The sequence below is a fragment of the Onychostoma macrolepis genome, chromosome 01, assembly GCF_012432095.1.
Source record: "Onychostoma macrolepis isolate SWU-2019 chromosome 01, ASM1243209v1, whole genome shotgun sequence".
NCBI lineage: Eukaryota > Metazoa > Chordata > Actinopteri > Cypriniformes > Cyprinidae > Onychostoma > Onychostoma macrolepis.
Window position 1 is genome coordinate 43,592,651 of NC_081155.1, and position 21,955 is coordinate 43,614,605.

The window sequence follows — 21,955 nt, forward strand, 5'->3', positions numbered from 1 at the left end:
AGAAAGAAACATTATTTGTGGATAATTCTGGAAATGTTCATTTTAAAACCGAGGTGCATAAACTCAGATCAATGATTAATCAGTTTCAAAAAGAAATACAAACCTGTGCTAACTGAAAGAAAACAAGCTGACAATAAGATTGAATCCGAGATTCGGTTAGGCTATAATAGCATAATTAGATATTCGCAAGCAAATTTTATTTATTTATTTATTATTATTATTATTATTTTTTTTTTTTTTGTGGGCAGGAACTTTTTGACCAGGAATGCCACACATAAGGTGGGGGAAATCCCCAAAAGTACAAAAAATATTCATTTGTTTTTGATAAGTTGTTGTGTGAGAAAAGTCAGTATTTGGTCCAATGTGATAACATTAACTGTATTTTCGGGAAAAAGAAAAGAGGAAAGAGAGAAAGAGAGAAAGAGAGAGAGATTTCGTTATAAAGATTTCATTTCCCAACAACAACAGAATTACAGTTAGACATCCAAACATGTTCAAACTGGAAAACTTCCTTCCACCCTCTTACAAAAACAACATCAGTGGTTAGAACACAACAATTCTATAATGCACTGAATAGAAAAAGATTTGCACAGCGGCAGCTCAAATGATCATGACTGATATTTAAACTGCAAACATTTACAATTTCCCTTTCGTTGTTGTAACTCAATGTTCGTATGATTCAATATGAAACACTAGTTTTGATTCAAATAGAAACAGTTAATGCAAATGTTACAACACAACACAATTTGCTGGTTACTTGACAACAACGAATTAAGCTTTTGTTACTCATATAATCCCAGAATTAAATGTTATTGTATGACCTTACATATTTTACTGAGGTACATGAGGTAAAATACAACATTAAATGGTTAAATCAACTGATGTAAATAATAGTAAGCAAATGAAGTAAATCCTGACTTGTGTACAGTATGAAAACTCCCCGGTGTTTATGGAAAACACATTGTAATGAAATAAGGGACCATCAAGAAATGTAGTATTTACCAAAAACTGTAAATGTTTGCGCTTTAGTTAAAAGGCAATAAGATAATACAAAATGTAACAGAAACAATAAAATTAGAAAATAAAAAAAGTATCTATCGTACAAAAAAAGACTGAAATATCATTAAAAAAGTAGCACCAGTAATTGAAACAATTGCAAAATGTTGCGTATTGACTCAATAAAATATAAACATAAATAAAAGAATTATATTTTGTGAACACTGACAGAGGAAACATCGCTGCCATGTTTCTGCAACTATACTCGCAAAATGCATTTGAAGTGGTTTGGCAGAGACTTTATAAGACCAATGAAATGCTCCATCATTTTTTTCCATGTACATCTGGAAGAATCCAGTTTTGTTTTTTTATTTTCAGTTCAGTGATTCTCCTGCTGACTTGAATATTTTTATGTTTTATGAAAAGCAACTTCACTTCTGATGCTAAATGAATTAGTTCCAACACAAAAATGATTTAACAAAGATTACTGGAGTACATTTTAAAAGAAAACACACCGTAATAATTATTTTCATAAAATAACATCAAATGTAGTGGTAGCTCTTTAGCCATTAAATTACTGGACATTTCCGTTATTCTAAAACACAACACAATGCAATGCAAAAATAAAAATACAGGTAAAACACCTGCAAAAATAAATACAGAAAATTCCTTCAAAATAACACAGTGCATTATGCCCTATTTTTAACAGATTCTTTTGAGTTTACAATTTCTTTCTTCTTAAAAAAAAAAATCACATTTAATTACTTGCTGTTTCTTTACTAGCAATTTCTAAATTACAACTATTTCAAAGTAAATCCTACACTATTTTTTTTTTCCAGAGTAATGTGTTTAAAATCAATAAATATATGATACAATAATACATTTTATTGTTACTGATGTTCACTTAGTTTTAATAAAATTCAGTACAATTTCAATAAATATAATCCTTTATCTTTGGAGTTGCACTGCCAAAAATGTGCCTATCAATAAAATTTAAATAAACCTTACAACAACCGTTTACAGTTTATATACCCATTTTTTTTATAAAAAAATAAAAAATTAAAAAAGTTGATTGAATTTCTTCAGGGTGTTCCTGTGTGAATGGACTGTGGTAAGAGAGAAGCGAGTCTGCTTGACCTCGGGTCACCAACAGTGACAATTCCTGGCCCTGCTTTTTCAAGACAAACAAAAAATTTCGCCTGGCCCCCTAAAGTGGGAGGAGTCTGCTGCCATTTTAAGAGAGGAAGAGACACAGAGAGGGAAAGAGAGAGAGAGAGAGAGATAAGGAAGAAGGTACAGTGAGAGAGAAAAGGCAAATAGAAAAAAAAAAGCAAAGAAACAGGATGGTTCCACTTCCTGCTTGTCCGCCATTCTTCAGAATCAACTTCCTTCTTCATCCTCCTTTTTCTTTCTCTTAGATGCAAAATGGTTGAAATTATTTTCAATTCTCCCTCTACTTGTATCCCCCCCCCCCCCGTTCTGTAGAACTATTTTTTTTCTTCTCTTTTCTCCAGGTCTCTGAGCTTCATCATATCCTCCCTCCTTCCCTCCCTCCGAAATGGAATTGCATCCTTTGTCCGGAGACACAGGGGAACGGGGTGTTGACCAAGAGGCAGCCTTAAGCCGAATGTGACCCCCACGTCCATGTGAGGCCTGAAATCTGCCCCCATTGAGCAAAAGAGCCCATTCTCAAAGTCCTGAATTGGAATGGGGGTTGGGAAGGTTACAAGCCAGCGATCAAGCACAAGACCTGCCCGTAGCTCGCTCCAACTCTGGTCGTCTGAACACTTTCTGAGGAACAAAGAGGAAAACATGCGCATTTTCTGCTTCATCAAAAGGAATTCCACCTAACATGTTTAAACAATACAGCATAGATCACGCACATCGTGTAGTTTGCTTATTCTTTACCTCTTCGCATATGTCATTGCAAACCTTTCCATCTTTATGGTGGTACAAAAAGTATCTATAATGTAGGATTGTAAACATATACCGAATACATTCTGTGTATATGCAAATTGTACATTTTATAACAATTTCTTCACAGATGCTCATCTATTTTAAGGCAATGGTTTCTAATGTTATGCTATGAATGTATTTTGTCAACAACTGAAAATAAAGGGGTATAAAAAGAAGAGGAACAATGCATTATCTTTTCCTGATTCACTTAAAAAAAGTGTATAGCCTGTTAATTATTAAAAACATATAAAAAGCATTACAACTTTTTACATTTGCATTTTGTTATTTAGCAGACGCTTTTATCCAAAGCGACTTACAAATGAGGACAATGGAAACCAATTGCCTCACTCTTTGAAAATTGTGCATTTACAAATAGCCATACTCCAATGCATTGCGCACTGTAAAAATAATTTTCATAAAAAAACAAAACAATTGTAGGCTATACATAATTATTGCAGTAGCTATATTTTACTAGAACATATTATTTCAGTCTTTCTACTTCAAAATTTCACATTTAATTCAATTTATAACACTTCTTTGTTGTTTCTACACCAATAATATATTTCTAATAACATATAGTCTGTATGTGTTACTCAAAAAACTTTTTTGCACTTTTTGTATTATTTTTATTATTATAAATTGAAACATTTAAGCTGAACTGCAACTGCAGCGTCACTTTTTCGCTTTTCAGGTTCGACTTATTATTATTATATTTATTGCATGACTAATAAGGACATCTAAGCGTCCGTGTCTGTTCGCCCGTTTCTTTTTCGATTGGTTGGAGGGCTAAAGATCGGAAGTAGTTTATTTATGCTAATGAAGGAGTTGGGGGTTGTAGATATTTACGTTCAACGGGAGCCGCCCTTCATTCACCCACATGGTTCAAGGCAGGTCGCGTTCGCGCCACTTTTGCAATTTTACTATGATTAAGAAAGTCTTTTTAGGAGAAGTTTCACTTCGCTTTGGATGCGCGCCGCGTGCGTTTCGTTCGATCGCGGTCTACTTTTAAGTTTACGCACCAGTTTCGCAGATTTGTCCAGAGCAGTGGCAGTAAACGGCAAGTGAGTGAAGATGGTGGATTTCACTGGTGAGTGTCTTACTGTGCGTTATTGACTAGGAACCTGTTGTTAATTTTTTCTGGCTTCTAGTCTCACAAACTCAATCGCGATTTCCCGCTTAAACACATAGGAGATGATTTCCGCGCAGGATTTCGTAACTCCGCTATAGCAAGCGACAACGATGGTGATACAAACAATGTAGTAAGTGGCGCATGGTAGTCCTCTCCACCTCCATAGTTGGGGAGAATGTGGGAGATTTGAAAAGCATGCTTGCTGCAATGCAACTACCAACTATTTTATTTCACCGCACGCCTGCGCAAGGCGCCTTAATTCGCCTCGTAAACACGCGTTCGCGTAGTCGGATGCGAATTAAGTTGTTTTTAGACTTTGAGAGTGATGTTTTCTCGTTCTGTTGAGCGTGTGAGTTAAAGTGCCTCCAGAACAAAGCAGTAGCACATGGGGGGACGTGTAGGCCGCGCACAAGCTAGCTTAGCAACGGCGCGCTGGACAAAAACATCCCATCTTTTTGCTATCATTTTCAGCTTTAGGTTCTCGAGGATGCGTGTGGAATGTTGTTAAAATTATTAAAGTTGACTAGCCACACAACGAGCTCGTTGGTTTTTACCAAGAGTTGTTTTTAATGGGGAATGGATGGAGCTAGCCCGCACTAGCCGTTGAAGTTCAACTGTTAACCGGCTAGTTTCGCTCAGGAAACGCTTCGTGTAAATACAACGAGCGTCTTATTTGTTGACGTTCAGACATTTCGTTGCTTTTATATTTTCAAGTGCATGTTTAAGCCACACTCCTAGCTAGTTAGCTTAGCATTAGCGGCTAACGCTGCCCTCAACATCGGCCGAACGCGAAAGCAACAACGCGCCACTTTATTCCCCTGCCCCGTTTTCTTGTTTCTACCTGTTTGACACATTGAACTTATTAGTTGTTGTCTAATACAGTGGTTTTTGAGCGAAGTATGATCCGGTTCGTGAACTCAACGGCGCCATGTTAGTGCAGATTGTTTCGGGTTTGGGGGAGGGGTGAATGGGGAGAGCCTCACTGCGCGTGCGCCACACAGGACCGACGGCGCGGTCCGCAGGCTGCGCAATTCATTCACTCGCTCAACTCTAGTTCTCATAACTTGGAAATTGATAGTGAAATGCACCTTCAAAACGGAGGGAGCGAAGTAGGTAATGATGGTTTGGTGGAGTTAGCTTTTTTTTTAAAGGGCGATACACCGTCAAAGTTGGGTATGAGTAGTACCGCAGTGACATGTGCTTTGCCATGAGGCCCTCGCTTTTGTATTATAGAAAGTCAATCCCATTTACACTTTCTCTTTTGCATTTGAATTATAATCATGAACTAACTCAAATATTTCTCCCCTTCCCCCTCTCAGAAACCTCAAGAAAGATGGGAGTATTTGCCCGCAAGTTCTTTGGAGGCATCCGTCCATTCTTGATGGCGTGGATGTATGTCAATGTATTGTCAAAGTGCTTACAGTGCAGGTAGTATTATGGAATATCTACTGCAGTGGAGGCACTTCTAGCAATACACTTGACCATTGCCTTTTCCCTCCGCCTAAAGCATCCTTCACCAAGACACCATCCCTAACAGCTTTGTGCTAAGGTGCATCTAGTGCAGATAGTGAAGTAGACTAGCACCTACTGCCCTAAGTGCTCCTTCTGGCACGAGGGACTGTGACTTTCACCCATATATATGTGAATTAAGTGTTTTTCTTTTTTTTGGTGCAGTTCTCTGCTAGTTTTGCATAGTTGCATTACAAGAAAACTGGAGTTGTGCAAATCTATGCAAAACTGATGGTGGCCTGCTGCTTCTCCACGTTTCCCAGATTTTGATTTGAAATCTGAAAAGCGGTGGCTCAACTTTATATATATATATTTTTCTCTCTTTTCTTTTAAATAAACCTGCCAGTGTTGCCATTGTGTTAGAGTTTCAGCAGTGCTAAAGTGCTTATAGTGCAGGTAGTATTTCTGTCATCTACTGCAGTGTGAGCACTTGAAGTACTTCTAGCTTAATGCATCTTGGATCTGAAGACTCTTGCGATCACTCCTCAGGTCTCCGTACCACTCTGTAACCTTGCTGGACCCCGGTCAGTTTTGCTGGTTTGCATTCAGCTTTTAAGACTGTGCGCTGTGCAAATCCATGCAAAACTGACAGTGGCAGCTCGCGTCCGAGAACCTCTTCTGGAGCCGTTTGGTCCCTTTCTGCACAGGTTGGGATTGGTAGCAATGCTGTGTGTTTGGAAGGTATTGCACTTGTCCCGGCCTGTAGAGGATTGTGGAGATTGTACCCAACAAGTAGGGTTTTTGTTTTGTTTTTGGAAGTTCCCCATTCTAGGCTGTCATTATTGCATTTGTGTATTTTTCCTTTTTTTTTTTTTTTTTATTAATTAAAATTAAATCTGTAAAATTTGTTTTTTATTGTCATCAAGTGGTGTAATTTTTAAATGCAAAGGTTTTCAATAAAAGATTAAGAGGTGCATTGTCTTACTGTGTGTCAATTCTATAATGTTCTTTAACTTTTGTCACTCTTACAGCATGACACACTTGGGTTGGTGACCACAATGCTTAATGTGATGGGTTAGTTGTGTAGCAGTGACCTGTTCAAGAAATTAGACTTTTTCTGAAATGGTGACTGTCCATTTTGTACCATATTTCTTGGCTTTAACTGTACCAACGTGAACAGATTAAAATTCAATGCTGTCTGTCAGCTGTTCATTTGCTCTGTTAAATCCAATTATAAAAATGCAGAGTGAGCCAAGTTATCTAGTATCCCTCTTAGTGAACATGCTTAATGCAGAGGGGTGGTCTTAAACTCTCCTTCTCTCTTTATTATATACAAGTATGATACCTTTTGTCCATATGTCTTGTGGGATGAGAGAAACACTCTAAATTCAAAGTAACAATTATTCTATTGTGCATTTCCATCTGAAGTTCTTTCTAATGGCACATTACCATGGTGTCCAGATACTGTGCACTGGTATGTAGTGAGGTTTTGTGTAGCCTACTGTAAAGATGAGCAGCTTGTTCATTTTCAAGAGAACAAATTCTGTCATTGTTTGAGTTTAAAATGCATTTGTGGTTTATCCATAGGGGAAGTGCAGCAGATCTGTGAGTGTTCGAAGCCTTTCAGTCTGTCTGATCAGTTTCTCAGGAGTGTTGTCTGTATGCTTTATAATGCTCTCTGCATTAGTATAGCTACTAATCAAAATGGAATAAACTGATTATTTACAATGGGTCCCGTTCTCGAACGAGACGTTCTCTCCTGGTGAAATTCTTATGTTTAAAGTAATTTAGGAAGTACGAACGAGTGTCTGTCCAAATGTTGGGTTTCCGGTTTTGTTATTACTATACTATGTCAAAATCAATCCATTTAGGCTCTCAAACTCAAGTGTTGTCAATACCCGTAGTTTCATTATTTGTCCAGTAGATGACTCTATTGCAACCTGTTTGAGAGACTCCATGTGCTCTCACTTCCCTGGAGAAAGTTTTTTTTTTTTTTTTTCTCTCTGTCTCTTAGTAATGTTCTATTTCCAGTCTGTGGTTTGCATTACGCGTTTTGATTAAGCTTTTGTCCAATAACAGCCCTCAACATTCACTAGCTTTACCCATGTGAAACGTTTATTTTTACATGTAAGGCAATATAGACAAACTTTTGGGGCACGGTGCAGGGGATCAACTCAAAATTAAATCAGTATTTATTTAACTTTTTTTGGACGCTCCTAGCGCAGTAACGGATGTTTATGTAATATATAACTATTACAGTAACTCCAATCTAGCAGCTGTTGCTATGGTTACCGTATCACGCAACAGCGATTTCTGTTTGCGCGCGTATACATTTAGCTCATGCTGACTAATAAGATTTATCGTAAAGGAATAAGTGCCTGACTTGTAAAAAAATATGAACTTTAAAAATTAGAGTTTTGTCTTAGCCTATAGGGTTCAAAACGCGCCCATAATTCGTAAAATGTTGCGACACTATAGGCTACGCTCCTCAAAGCATACTAGTTGGGGCTAATACTAGTAGTATTAGGGGCTCTTCTCTTTGCAGTCTAACTACTCTAACGATTCCGCCCATTCTCTCTTGACAGCTCCGTCTTTCACCAACACACTCACTGCGCTCTTTTTGAAGGTCCTGCGCGAAACCCTCCCCAGGCGCGTGAGTGTGACACGCACAATCTCTTGAATATTTTTTTTCTTCACCTAAACTCGCTGCTGTTTTCAAGTTTTCTGAGACTTAGCCTGTACAACACCGCCGCTTTTCTAGTTTTTTTATTTTTATTACTCGAAAGGATAAACGCTTCTGGAAATGGGCATGCGTGGAGTTTTGGTTTATGCATTTTTTGCGGTTTTTATCGATCCGTGTCGGGGGACTTTAATCAACTGCAATGAAGTGCGTAAAGTTTTTCAGTGGAAGGAAATCGGACCTGTAAAATCAATACCCGAAACACCGAGAGCAGGTAAGATCTATTAATTTCGATATGACAACGATGAGCTGTATCTCCAAGACATTCTGATTTTGTGCCACAGTTATTCATTTTTGTTCCTTTTCCCACAACAGCTGTTAAGACGGTCATTTAAAATGCAAAATTTCCAAACGATCTAACAGATGTCAGTTTTTTTTATAGTAGCCTAAAGATTTAGAACGCAATTTGGAGTTTTAGACATTCATTTAGAATCTTAAATCATTCTAAGCGCGTAATGTAATAAACAAACCTGTTGTCACCTCCTTTAGGAAACCTTTAACATGTTTCCACGCATCGAACATGTAAAGGATTGGAATAGTTTTATTAACTGCGCGAAATTCGCCCCAAATATTTCATCGCTTGAACTTCAAATGACGCTTTCAAGACGCTTTAGTCTAGCCGTAGGGCGCGTTTACTGGCTTTAGAAGTTTGAGGTAATAATCGTCGACTCAAAGACTGTCTGTTTGGACTGACGGGCATTACTTTTCAAATAAACTCCGGTAATGAATGGTGTCTCATTCAGCAGTTGAAAGCTTAAAGTTTTTTCGCTTCACTCGAAAGACTTCTGACCAAAGGTTCTCAGTTTACTTTCAAGAAAAACACATTTAGGCTACTAAAAGAATTAGGAAGTGGAACATCTGAAGTTGGCTGGAAGATTGTGCGTTGTCGGTGCTTTTTAAGTTTATAGGATTTGTACACGACTTATCCTGACAGGAAATTGAGATAAAGGGTCCCTTGGAACTGTTTTTATGTAGCCTAATCTTTTGCTGTTGGTGTTCACACGCGCTCCAACATCATCTAGCAAAAACAAATCGGTTTACAAAAAGATGAATTTGGGTCGAGACTGAACATAACCCTCTCCTCAAACCCTGCAGTTCAAAGTGGTTTACTTGTTATTCAGCCTCAAGCTGAGATTTCAAATTAGTTTGCTGTTTTCTCAAATCAAAGGTCAGAAACTAACTGGTGACTGCAAAATACAGCTGTAATTAGTCACGAGAAGATGCTCTGTTTGGTTTAAACAGCTGTCATGTATATCTCTGAGGACTGTTTGGTTTGTGACCTCTGAGCCTCTGAAATGGTCTTTGTCAGGTTGTTTGGATAATCTTCCCATTTTGCTCTTGCTCTTGTGATCTGAAACTAGTTTTGTGGCCTCTCAAATAATGGTTATTGATGGTCTCTAGCTGCTTCTATCAGAAGGGAAAGGCAACCTCTAACCAGTTTGACAAACTTTTCTGCGTTAATGGATGCTAAGTGGCTTGAGAAGAACAGCTTGTACACGGTTTCCCACAGAGGTCGTCAAATGGAGCTCATTTCAAAGTGCTGCTTGGAAGAGGTCCGTTTTTGAGTTTTACAGGAATTTAGAGCTACAGTAGGGGTTGTGTGGTTTGCTGGGAAAGTCTTGTGCAACTAAAAAAAAAATTATAATAATAATTAAAAAGTAATGTAAGGTGTTTATATGCATTGCTCATCCTGAACTCCAGAGATTTTGGTTGGGACTGGGAGCTGTTAAAATGTACAGCTTTGTGATTTAGTTTTATGAAACATTTTTTAAATACAGATCAGGTAATTAACTTTAATTATAGCAATTGACTCTGAATCAAATCACACTGTATTCTGTACTGTACGTTTAACAGCCTCTCCTAAAGTTGGTGTCTTGTCAAGGGCAACAAGGTCAAGTGTCATTTTCTTAAAAAGAGTTCAATTACTCTAGTTTTTTTTAATCACATTTTCTGCTGTCCTCTTTTGTTTGGTTTTTGCTAATGATCTTTTTGGAAAATAGCAAGCAATTAACGTGGATTTAGGTTAGCTTTCGATATAAGCTTTCGATTTGAGTTTAGTCGATATAATTTTTCCCAAATTTGTTAGGCTTATGTGTTGAGCTTTTCATATACATCTGCAAAAACAGGTGCATGGTTTCATGCTTTCTCTTTTAAGCTTATGATAAATGTGCAGAGACCGTAATGTAAATGATTACAGACCAAGTTTGACCTTGTTGAAGATATGCATTAATTCGTTTTTGTTTGACTCTATCAACACGTCTTGAGATAGACTTGCATTCTGCTTCTTTTGTTTCGCTGTCATTCCCATCGCACCTCTTTTTCTTTCAAGTTTTATTGTATAAAGCAGTATGTTCAAAGCTTTCCTGACTATTTTGGCATCATTAAAATGTTGTGGAGCAAAAAAGACATTGTGACGGAAGGTAAAACATCTTGAAGGACATACTTTTGTTGCCTTTTTCGCAATGCTGCTGTGATTTTCTTCTCTCTGCTTCCAATCTTGGATGTTAGGAGCAAAGCAAACTGTTTGATGTCCAGTGATTTTGAGGCAAATTATATCCCACGCCACATGACCCATGTGAGAGCTTAGGTCCTAAAACATCAAATAATAAACTGACCACCATAGTTGGTGGGTGGGTAAATAAAATACTTAAAAATAGTCATGTTGACATTTAAACGGCTCCTCAAAGGTGTTTATTTCTGTAAGTTTGCATTAATCTAGCATTGGCATGCGTGCCAGACATTTTTCTTGTCAGAGAAGCTTGTAAAATGCAATGTCCTTTTCCAAATCTCACTTTTCATTGCTTTGCTCAGACCCCTGAAACAGCATGTCGCTACTAGCAAAATAAAAACCCAAGCCTCACATTGCATTTGTTTTGATTTGATTGATCTTGGGGTTTTGTGGTAATTCCTACATAATGCCTTCAAGTAAGAAAGTGCTGGGGGTGTATGAGGCTTCAAAGAAGCATGAACTTTGCAGTATTTTCTCTCTTATTTGAGCATTGGCATGTCGTGGGAGATATAGGTTCATTGGAAAAAGTCCAAAAAAGTAGCTGTACATACATATAATTCACTGCAGTTTCAAGCTGAAATCAGCACTAGAGGCAGTAAAACGCCAATAACTTTAATTTTTACACAAATTATGACTATTAATCAATCTGTCAATGTGAAGACACATTCTCATGCAGTTTCTTGCATAATACTATGTTATGAACGCAAAACACACATATTTGTAAACTAATGCATTTTGACATTTGAATCACATAACCAGCTCCATATGTGTGGCTTTTCTGATGTAGTAAACTTGCTTGGTAGTGCACCTGGTGCAGCAAAACTGCTCAGGTCCGAGTCCTGTGAAACACGAGTCACAATGAAAGAGTTTAAAGACTTGTTGAAGCCAGCTGAAATGCCATGGCTGCTTCAGCAAATGCATTTTTATTTTGCATTTGGTTTAACACTATTGGTTAGGTTTACTGTAGGTCGTACATTATTAGCCACTTGCTGTACATTTCATTTATGCACTGCCAGAATACGTACATCAACCAATGTAAAAAAATAAATAATTCAGATTTAAGTTCAGCTGTTTTGGATAAAACTGAATGCTACTCATGGGCATTTTACTTTGACAATGTTACAAAACATAGAAGCAGTAATGTGTCAAGTAGGTCCTGTATCTGTGGGATGATCTACAAGGAGTCCCTTCTTCAGTCGTCTTTAACAATTCCCAAGTCTCACAGCCTGTTGAATCATGTGAAACAGGGGCAAAAGGGAGGGTGGAAAGTTCACAGTTGGGTGCATTTATTCTCTCAGGTGATTACACTGAAACGTCTAACGGGTTGTGAGTGAGAAATAAACACTTCCTGGGGCGCTTTCATTTCTTTCTAGCGAGACAGAGATGAATTCCTTTCCTCAAGCCATCTCCTTTGCATCTTGCTCAGGAACTCAAAACATTGCGTCGCGGTGTGGTGATAGTGTCTTTAGTAACACTTGGCTCGTCCCGGCACGTCCCGTGCTGTTCTCCTAGAGCTATAGCCCCCCTAGGTGCTGTCATTTGCACTGACCTTTTTGGGAAAAAAAATAAAAATTTTGTAGTGATGGAAAGTTTTTGTTGGATCTCAGTGGGATAAGAATTTTGATGTCTAGAGATATCAGCCCTTTTATCTCCTCCACCCTACCAGCCTGCTGCGGCTTGCACAAACGTGGAGTTTCATGACCAGCCGGTGGTGGTATGAATCTGATAATGGTCTTTAACATAAGTGGATTTGTACATGTAAAGATATTTTATTATTATTATTATTTTTTAAATAAGCTGTGTTTTTCCCTGCAAAACCTCTGCCACAATGCTGTTTTTACCGATTGCCAGGAAAGTTGCTATGTTGTGTCAGGGTGGCATAATATACATAATTAATAAAATGATAATAGACTAATTAATGTATTTTTAATTTTATTTTATATCATTTTTAGATGAAGATTAATAATAATAATAATAATATGTATGTATCTTTATATTTTTGTATTTTAAATAATTATTTAGAAACTTTAACTTTGAACTTTTTCCTAGATGCAGGAGTCCGGTGAGAACATTTTGTGTTTTAATATCGTTTAGTACATTTAAAAAACTAATTAATGTATTTTATTTTATTTTATTTTATTTTATTTTATTTTATTTTATTTTATTTTATTTTATTTTATTTTATTTTATTTTATTTTATTTTATTTTATTTTATCTACTTAATAATAATAATAATAATAATAATAATTTATTATTATTATTATTCAGATATATTTTATATCGTTGTATTTTATATAATTATTTAGAAAATAATTATTAAAAATAAGTTAGGTGATACATGATTAATGAATCATGTGAGAACATGATTAATGAATAATAATAATATATTATGTATCTTTTATATAATTAAGTTGGTGAGAACATTTAATTAATTAATTAATTAATTAATAATACATTAATGTATTATGTATCTTTTTTTATGTAATTGTTCAGGTGAAGAAAACTGTCACTTTTGACAGAAAATGTATCACTTTTTCCTAGATGCAGAAGTACATATCCACCTTTATTAACAATTCCAACCTTCATCTCAACAGGTTCAGACCTCCAGGTTTGTTTGTCAAAGAATCTAACGTGCTGCACCAAGAAGATGGAGGAGCGTTACCAGGTGGCGGCGCGGCGGGACATCCAGAACCTCCTCCAGATAACCAGCTCTAGTCTGAAGTTCCTCATCTCACGCAACGTGGCTGCTTTTCAAGGTTAGTTCTTTGGTTTTGGATACTAGCACTGGTTTATTGTCTGCAATGCTTAGCAGATGATTCCTCAGTTCTCTTACCACAAAATGTGTTTCTACTCCGTTTTAAAGCTCATCAGAAGTTTGAAAAATCAACAGTTTATCTAAAACCTTTAGCAGTTTGTGGTGCTCTTGTTTGGTATGATGTCAGTTTGTTTCCAGACATTTTACATGATACAGTAAAGCATTGTGAGTGTATACTTTTCCCTGAGACCCACAATATGTGATTTGTTCTCTGGTGGCTTTCCAAGGGCTGTCTTTTCAGTACATTTCAGGTCGACCAGTGTTCATTTAAGGTTTGTGAATTAATGGCTTCCTTGATGAGCTGTACACCAAGATGCTTGTTTTGAGGCCTTAATGAAACCCTTCACAGCTTCATAATATGAGGTCATAGGAGCCTACGCACCTTTGAGGAGGAGGGTATCCTTCATCTGAACCAAATGACAAACCTGGATAACCTGTAATCTCCCATAAGTGCTGATGCAAGAAGATGCACCGCTCCTGACAAAAACCTCTCTGTCGCCACCGCGGATTCTCAGCAGAGGCTCAGTTTCAGGTTTCACAAAGGTGGCTAGTCAGTGTGTAGCAGCTCACGATGGGCCGGTTCACTGTGAGTGTGCTGAGATCTTGGATTGCTGCAAATGTGCCAGAAGAGTGAAGATTAAGAGTCTCCATTACATTAAAAGTAAAGTGTCACTTTTTATGCTGACTTTGAAAGTGAGTGAGGTGATGCTTCTTTATGTGTCTTTTTATACACGCTGTCTGCTGATACTGTCAGTCATTATTTTTTAAAAAGAAAATAGTCAATATTATAAATCTATACTGACCTTCAAAAAGCAAATGCATTAAAAATGGCAACATTGGAGCAGAGAAAAAGCTTTTGACTGTAGTTTGATTGATCTGATATTAACAATTTTCACACACTGAGTAGAAGTCTGAAAATATCAAAAGGGATTCGATCATAACCCAGTTTTTTTTTCCGTCCCTTTGTAGGACAGCCTTTTCTAAATTAAACTGTAGAATTTTTATATAACATTTTTATAAATGATGAAAAATAAATTTTTAACTTGCAAAATGTATGTATGTGTATATTACAATTTTTATATAGTATAAATTAATACTGTAATATTGTATATGAATATATAGAAAATCTATGTGTGTGTGTGTGTGTGTGTGTGTGTGTGTGTATATATATAATATAGGCTACACAATCTAAAAAATGCACACACTATATAATATGTAATATTATACTACGACTACCACATTTATGTGCCATTTAAATCAGAAATAAAAATATTATTGTCTACTGCCAATATTAGCCCAATGTGACCAAAGCTGAAGATTGAATATTTGCCGATATCAGTATGTGCATCCCTTGCTCTCATAGAATGTGTACAGCTGTTGGTTTCATCTCTTGTTTTCATATCTGCTGTAAGATAAGTGTTCAGTTTCAGTAAACAGCACGGCTTCACAATGGTAAAAATGATCCTGTTGTTTTGCCTCTCCTTTGCTTTGCACTTGCATTTCTGAGTTGTGACTGACAGTTCTATGCAGGTGCAGACAAGCTTCTGTTTACTGCCTACATTGGTAGACAACATTAGTGTGAGAGTTTCCCCACAATCGAGACTGTATCATTAAACCAAACCTCTCGCGTTATTTCTTTTGTGGTTTAGGGCCCTTTTTATCTCAATTCGAGACCTGTTATATCACATCATTTGGAAAAATGATATTCAGGTGGCAGTTACCATAGTACTTATAAACATTTTGCACATTTTGTTGGGCGTAGACTCAGGGAGAGCTCTGATGGTGTCTAATCACAAGACTCATTTTATGAGATTAGCCCCATATTACAGGGCCCAGTCTCAGCCTCCTGCTGTCTAACTAGCTATTACCTTTTGCCTACGATACTCAACGCTCTACTGAACAGATATGAAAACAAGCAGTGAAACACAGCTGTACACATACTGTGAGAAACAGGGATGCACAATATATTATTAACCATATTCATACTGATAAATATTAAATTTTGAGCATTGGTTTGATGGGGATAATAATGCAAGTAGACAAATTTTTCAAATAGACAAATATGAACATTAAAAATTCTATGTATATATATTTTTTTTTTTTCAATAAGAGTGTTGTATTTTATTATATCATTATTATAGTGTGTGTGTGTGTGTGTGTGTGTGTGTGTGTGTGTATGTGTGTATATATATATATATATATATATATAAGAAAAAGTCTCAGATCTTTGAGTTCAGCTCATGAAAAATGGGGGCAAAAACATTGAACTGAATTTTATTCAGTGTTATATATATATATATAAACCAGTCAGTATCTGGTGTGACATCTACTTTTGTTTTTTAGACTGATAACTTCCGTGCCGATGCGGCAAACTTGTCACAGTAGGACTCGCGGTCCTAATGGTGATGTATGACTGCTGTATACGAATATATGAACTAGCTGTTTTAAATATGAATATTTAAAGTATGTTTGAAAGTATATTATTTAGGTTATTGGTGCTTCCAGGCTCTCTCTCTCTCACGCACGCGCGGTTAAAAATCACCAAATAGTATTGAAATAGCGTATGATAAGTACCGAGAGTCTCTCTCTTGCCGCCACCCACCCATGCACGATAATATCATGTATCAGCGATCTCACAGGCTGACGATATGAGGATATGAAAAATGACCATATCGCTCAACACTACTGTATTTCATGCATTTGCCTTTTGTAGGTCAGTATATACTGTATTTATAATATTGACAATTGTATCGGTTCTCAATAAAAAATAATGATCGGCTGTCAGCTATCTGCCGATAAATCAGTCCATCTAAAAGTCAAGCTTCCCAATCCTTCCCATCCTGTCAGTTTTCCCATGTGTTTTACTGTCTTTAAACAATGCATGCGGTTTCTGTCATTTGGGGCGTTTGGAGAAATTACTGCAACATCTTGTTTTACTTGCTTTGATTTCGGTGGTCAAGTGAAATGTGGGTTTGCTACCATTTATATAAGGTTAGATGGAACCCAAATTATAATGTGGTTTGTTTTTGAGGAACGTGAATGGTTTTGTCTTTGATACAAATCTGCACCTTTTCCTTATTAAACTTCAGTTTCAGTTGGAGATGTGTTCAGTGTAGATGTTGGGAAGATTAGACTGCTAGAAATTGCTTTTCAGCCACTGTATACTGTGAGAATTCGACCACAAGGTGATGGTCTGCTTGCCTACAAGACTTGTTTGCATTTTAGACTGTTCTACTTCCCCATTGTAAATCATGCAGTCATGTGTGTATAGCGAGGACCGTATGTTTGCACAATTGTTACTGTAGCTGTATAAAATTTCCTAAAGGTGCACTGTTGGTCCCTGCTTGTGTGCTAGATATATATATATATATATATATATATATATATATATATATATATATATATATATATATATATTTGCATGTTGACATGAAATGCAGTTGTTTTTAATATATATTTGCATGGCGATATGAAATGTGCTTATTATATTATAAAAATGTAGATATGTAATACTTAGAAATTATATACAGTATATAATATATATAAAATCTAAATGTATTCTAAATATGCACTTTTTTCAATGTTTAGATATTTAGATTCAATTAATTTTAATTTTATAATCTAAAGAATTTATGTAATTTTATACATTTTTTATAAATATATAAAAACATTGTAACTCTGAAGTTCAATTTCATGTATATATTCACATATTATTTTTTAGTTTTTATTATAAAATATTATTAGATTATTATTTTTTTTTTAAATTATATTGATGGTGATTTCTTGTACTTTGTTTGTTGCCTTTTGAATTTCTGGTTGCAGATCTTTGGTCGGTGGTTTATTCCTAGCCAGTAAGATTAATAGTTGTGGTTGCCATGGCATGATGGCAAGCCTCTCTCAGAGCGAAAGAAAGAGAGTTGACCGGCGTCTCTCTCAGTGGGCAGCAGCATATTTGCACATTTGACGCAAAGACCCTTTACGGCCCCAGGTTAAAGACAAACACGCCCCTGTGGAGCTGGAGTCGCGGCCTCTCAGTCGACTGAAGGTTGCTTGTTGAAAAGGCCTTCGGCCAAACTTATTCCACCTTTTATTTTCTCCTTATTTATTTTTTTTGCTTCCCCAACATTGCCAAATGACATCAAAGTGAGCTCTGCTTCAGTGGAGAGCTGATATCGTGAAATGCTCAAGCAGGTGATGCTGAAAACGGCAATCTGTTCAGAGACGGAGGCTGGGATAAGAGGGCATGATGTTTTCTTAAGAGCGCCTCACTAGTGAAAGCAAAATTGCACTGTTGAGTGAGCAAAATACCTGGAAGTCACTTGTTGAAAGTATTTGAGTAGGCATACTTTTTAAAGTTGAGGAGGAACATGAGCAGAATTTGTGCAGAGGCCTCTGGCTTATTCAGTTCGATTCACAGTGAATCACTTAAAAAGTGGGTGAATCATTATTTTGGGAGTTATGAACATTTTCTGCCAGAGTTACTGCAAAAATCTTGATGTTTTGTGCTTTTCTAGTCTAGCGTTCTGCTGAATTGTGAAATAGTCCTTTTCCCTTACTACAGTGGAATGATGTTACAAATGAGAGCTTTTTATTACAGAATTTTCCATCCTAGGAAGCAAAAGATTGCATGGCAACTTCTTAAGAAATAGTTCACCCAAAATAATGACCCATTCCATCACTTGCTCACCAATGCAGTGAATGGGTGCCGTCAGAATGAGAGTCTAAATAGCTGATAAAAACATCACAATAATCCACACCAGTCCAGTCCATCAATTAACATCTTGTGAAGAGAAAAGCTGTGTGTTTGTAAGAAACACATTCATCAAGATGTTTTTGCTTCAAGCTAAAATACGAGTCCATAATCCATAAAAATGCTTCCTCCTGTGAAAAAGTTCAAGTTCAAGTTCAAGTTGAGCTTTATTGTCATTCTGCTACATGTGTGGACATATAGTGGAACGAAATGTCGTGTCTCGCAGGACCACGGTGCTACATACTAGTTAGACATGAGATACACATACAGCAATGCAAATATGGGGGAAAAAAACAAAAAACACAATAGGGCTATACAACAGTTTAACCATCTGACTATACATATACTATAAATACTACTATACCTAGTTGACTACACATACACAAACTGAGACTGTACAAGAACTTTACATAAATCTCGTCTGAAGTGAATCAGGAGAGAAATATACACAGATCAAGCACCATTCACAAGCCAAAACAGTCCAAAACAGCTCTAAACAAATATGTGTATGAATTTTGATGTGAGAGGACAACAGGAGATGGACTTTTTATCTGGAGGAAGCGCTTTATGGATTATGGACCGCTGTGGCAGTTTAAAGTTAAAACAACTTAGTGATGGATTTGTTCCTTACAAACACACATCTTTTCCCTTCACAAGACGTTAACTGATGGACTGGAGTGGTGTGGATTACTTGTGGATTATTGTGATGTTTTTATCAGCTGTTTGGACTCTCATTCTGACGGCACCCATTCACTGCAGAAGAATTTCTCCAATGATTATGAAGTTCCGCCAATCATGGACTGAAGACAAATTGTCATGCACCGATGCAAAGCTTAATAACTCCCTCTACATATTTCACAGCGATAACCAAAGCTATCAGATGCAGAAATCTGTGTACTGTAATGATGATGGCAGGTGCACTGAAAGACAAGACAGGTCAATTGCAAGTCCACTGACCCCAGACCTGCAGTCCTAATTTAATCACCAATAGCTCATACAGACTGTTCACGTCACACCGGGGAGAGCGAGATGAAATGAAGGACTAATGTGCCCATTCGTTACACACAAGCCCTTCAATTATGCATTTCTATTTGATACAGATGGAGACAAGGCCGTGATTCATCAGCTTCACCATGACAGTGAAGAAAATTAAAACTTTAACAGGCACAAACAACAAAACAGACTCACTGCTTAAAGATAGTCTATTGTGCACAAACGGGAGACTTAAAGAAATATCTACACCAATAAAAACTAACCACAACACAATTTTATTGTTCATATGTTGCTTTTTTGGCTCAAGACTAAATAGAGCTTGCAGTTGTTTAATTAGCGGTGCAAGGCATTTTTTCTTCCATACTTGGCAGTCATTCATTCATTTATCGATTTTATTATTAAACCACATGCATGGATGATATCTCAAAATCCTTCATAATTTATACGTCCACATGATTATAATTTCCAAAATCATACAGTTATTAATTTTGTATATATTAATTTGTGTTAAAAAAATGGTAAATTTATTTTGTTGAAAAAAAAAAAAATCAATTGTAACGAGTGTTCTTGGTGATTTCTCAAGAAATTTAATTTAAAAAAAAAATATTAAAATTAAAAATTAAAAGCAAGTTTTTAAATGAATTATGACAGTGGTTTGAGCAAGCAATTGTCTAATTAATTAATGCATCTATTTATTTAGGTTGTTTGTTTACTTATTTTTAAATATACTTATTTACCTAGTTGTCTGTCTTTCTTTACAAACTATTTAAGTATGATTAATTCAGATCTATGTCACTTTTTAATTTAAATTCAGGTTTTGAGTAGGTTTTAAACACAGCTGCTTGAAAAGAACTTGACATTAAACCAAAAGGTAGAAAAGCCTTTCCTTCTAAATTGTGCATCTGTGGTTCTTGGACAACAGGATGAAAGATGCAAAGCCTGTCAATTTATTCAACTGTCACCGGCCACTTTGAGCCCATAAAACACGTTATATGCATGACTTGTATTTCCGAATGTCTCCCGGTTAACTTGCATTGCGGTCCCTTAATTCCTTTTTGTGATTCAGGAAGTCGTCTTGGCAGGGTCGAACGTCCCTCCGTGCTTTCCATGCTTATGTGGCCATAAGCATTTTCAGTGTGGAAAGCAGGACTTTTTGACTGATTGTTCTCAATAGCAGGAAGATACAATGCCATGTGGGTGGTAGCGTACGCTGTGATGGGCTGAATTTAGACCATCTATGTCACAGATTGAAATTCCCTGGAGACAGTGGAGGATGTGGTCGGAATCTCTTTATCCAGCGTTTAGAGTAACAAGTGATTTGACGTGTTTGATTGGAAGACCTTACTATTACTATATTGCTATACTCCCAGTCTCTTATGCTTACATATTCTGCATTTATTTGATCAAAAATGTTTACAGTAAAACAGTAAAATTGTGAAATATTGTTACAATTCAAAATATCTATTTTCTATTTGAATATAACTCAATGCATAATTTAGCTCTGTAATGCAAAGCTGAATTTTCAGCAGTCATCTTGAGTCACATGATCCTTCAGAAATCTGAAGTCTAAAAATGATCAATGTTGAAAGCTCGCTACTTAATATGTTTGTTAAAACCATGATACCAAATATTCAAACTGTAGTGTAAGGAAAGAAAGAAAGAAATGAAAACTTTTATTCAGCAAGGACATATAAAATTGTTGAAAAGTGACAGTGAAGATATTTATAATAATTATATTAAAAAAAATAAATAAAAATAACACATTCATCAAAATCCATCAAAGAATCCTGAAGGAAAAAAAAGCACAATATTAAGCAAAAAAATCTTTAACAAAAATATTAAGCAGTTTTCTCCACATTTATAATAAGAACCATTATTAATGAGTACCATAATTACTAATGAATCGAGTACCAATAATTGATGCTGAAAGATTGGCTTTGCATAGGAATAAATTAGATCTTAATATATATTAAAAAAAACAATTTCTTGTATTCCTGATCAAATAAATGTAGCTTTGGTGAGTGGAAGATGCATATTTGAGAAAAAACAAAAACAAATGCTAGTGTAAATAATGATTTTAAATATGGCTTTTTAAAATGATCTTGTAGTTAATAAATGCATTCAAGTCTTCATAAACAAAACATATCATTTGAGGTGTCAGATGTCGCACAAACAAAGCCATTTTTAGATTCTCATTAGCCCTGATTTTATATGCTTTTCCCATGCATATGTTCTCGATTTCCCAACAGGACTCCAGTGGCATCGTTGCATTTAGAGCACAGTCCACTGCATTCCTCTCACACGAACCTGCCTGTGATTTACTGTAGACTTCAGGCAAATGACCTAGACCAACCTCTCCGTCCCCAGCCGTTCACTAATCAGAACCTGTCGCTGGAGCGGGTAACAAAGGCAGCATAATGAAAACAGAATGGCTCTGTTTGAGAAGGCTTCCTGGTAAAGGACTCTGGTTGGAGGGCAAAGACATGCTTTTGTCCCATTTCCGCTGCTGTGTGGTCTTTGGTGCATTTTTGTCTTCTTTAACTCATGAATCAGAGGTTGAGCTGCACCAGGCAGAGTGGCCCTCATGCCCTGCTGAAGTGCCATTCACCATCCATCCA

At 36.4% G+C, this 21,955-nt stretch overlaps 1 protein-coding gene across 3 annotated transcripts in view; it reads left to right on the forward strand.

Annotated features, from left to right (window-relative positions):
• The first annotated feature begins 3,778 nt into the window (after positions 1–3,778).
• The window catches only part of gpc5a (glypican 5a), a 236,929-nt gene continuing 218,752 nt past the window's right edge, over positions 3,779–21,955 (forward strand). Inside the window, exons 1-2 of one of the 3 annotated variants that reach the window (XM_058789345.1) lie at positions 3,779–3,839; positions 13,374–13,535. In XM_058789345.1, coding sequence (XP_058645328.1) covers positions 3,830–3,839; positions 13,374–13,535 — 172 coding nt within the window. In that variant the 5' untranslated portion in view covers positions 3,779–3,829. Of the gene's footprint in view, positions 3,840–7,758; positions 8,485–13,373; positions 13,536–21,955 lie in introns of those variants that run through there. The other 2 variants (XM_058789354.1, XM_058789336.1) reach the window with 2 other exon arrangements.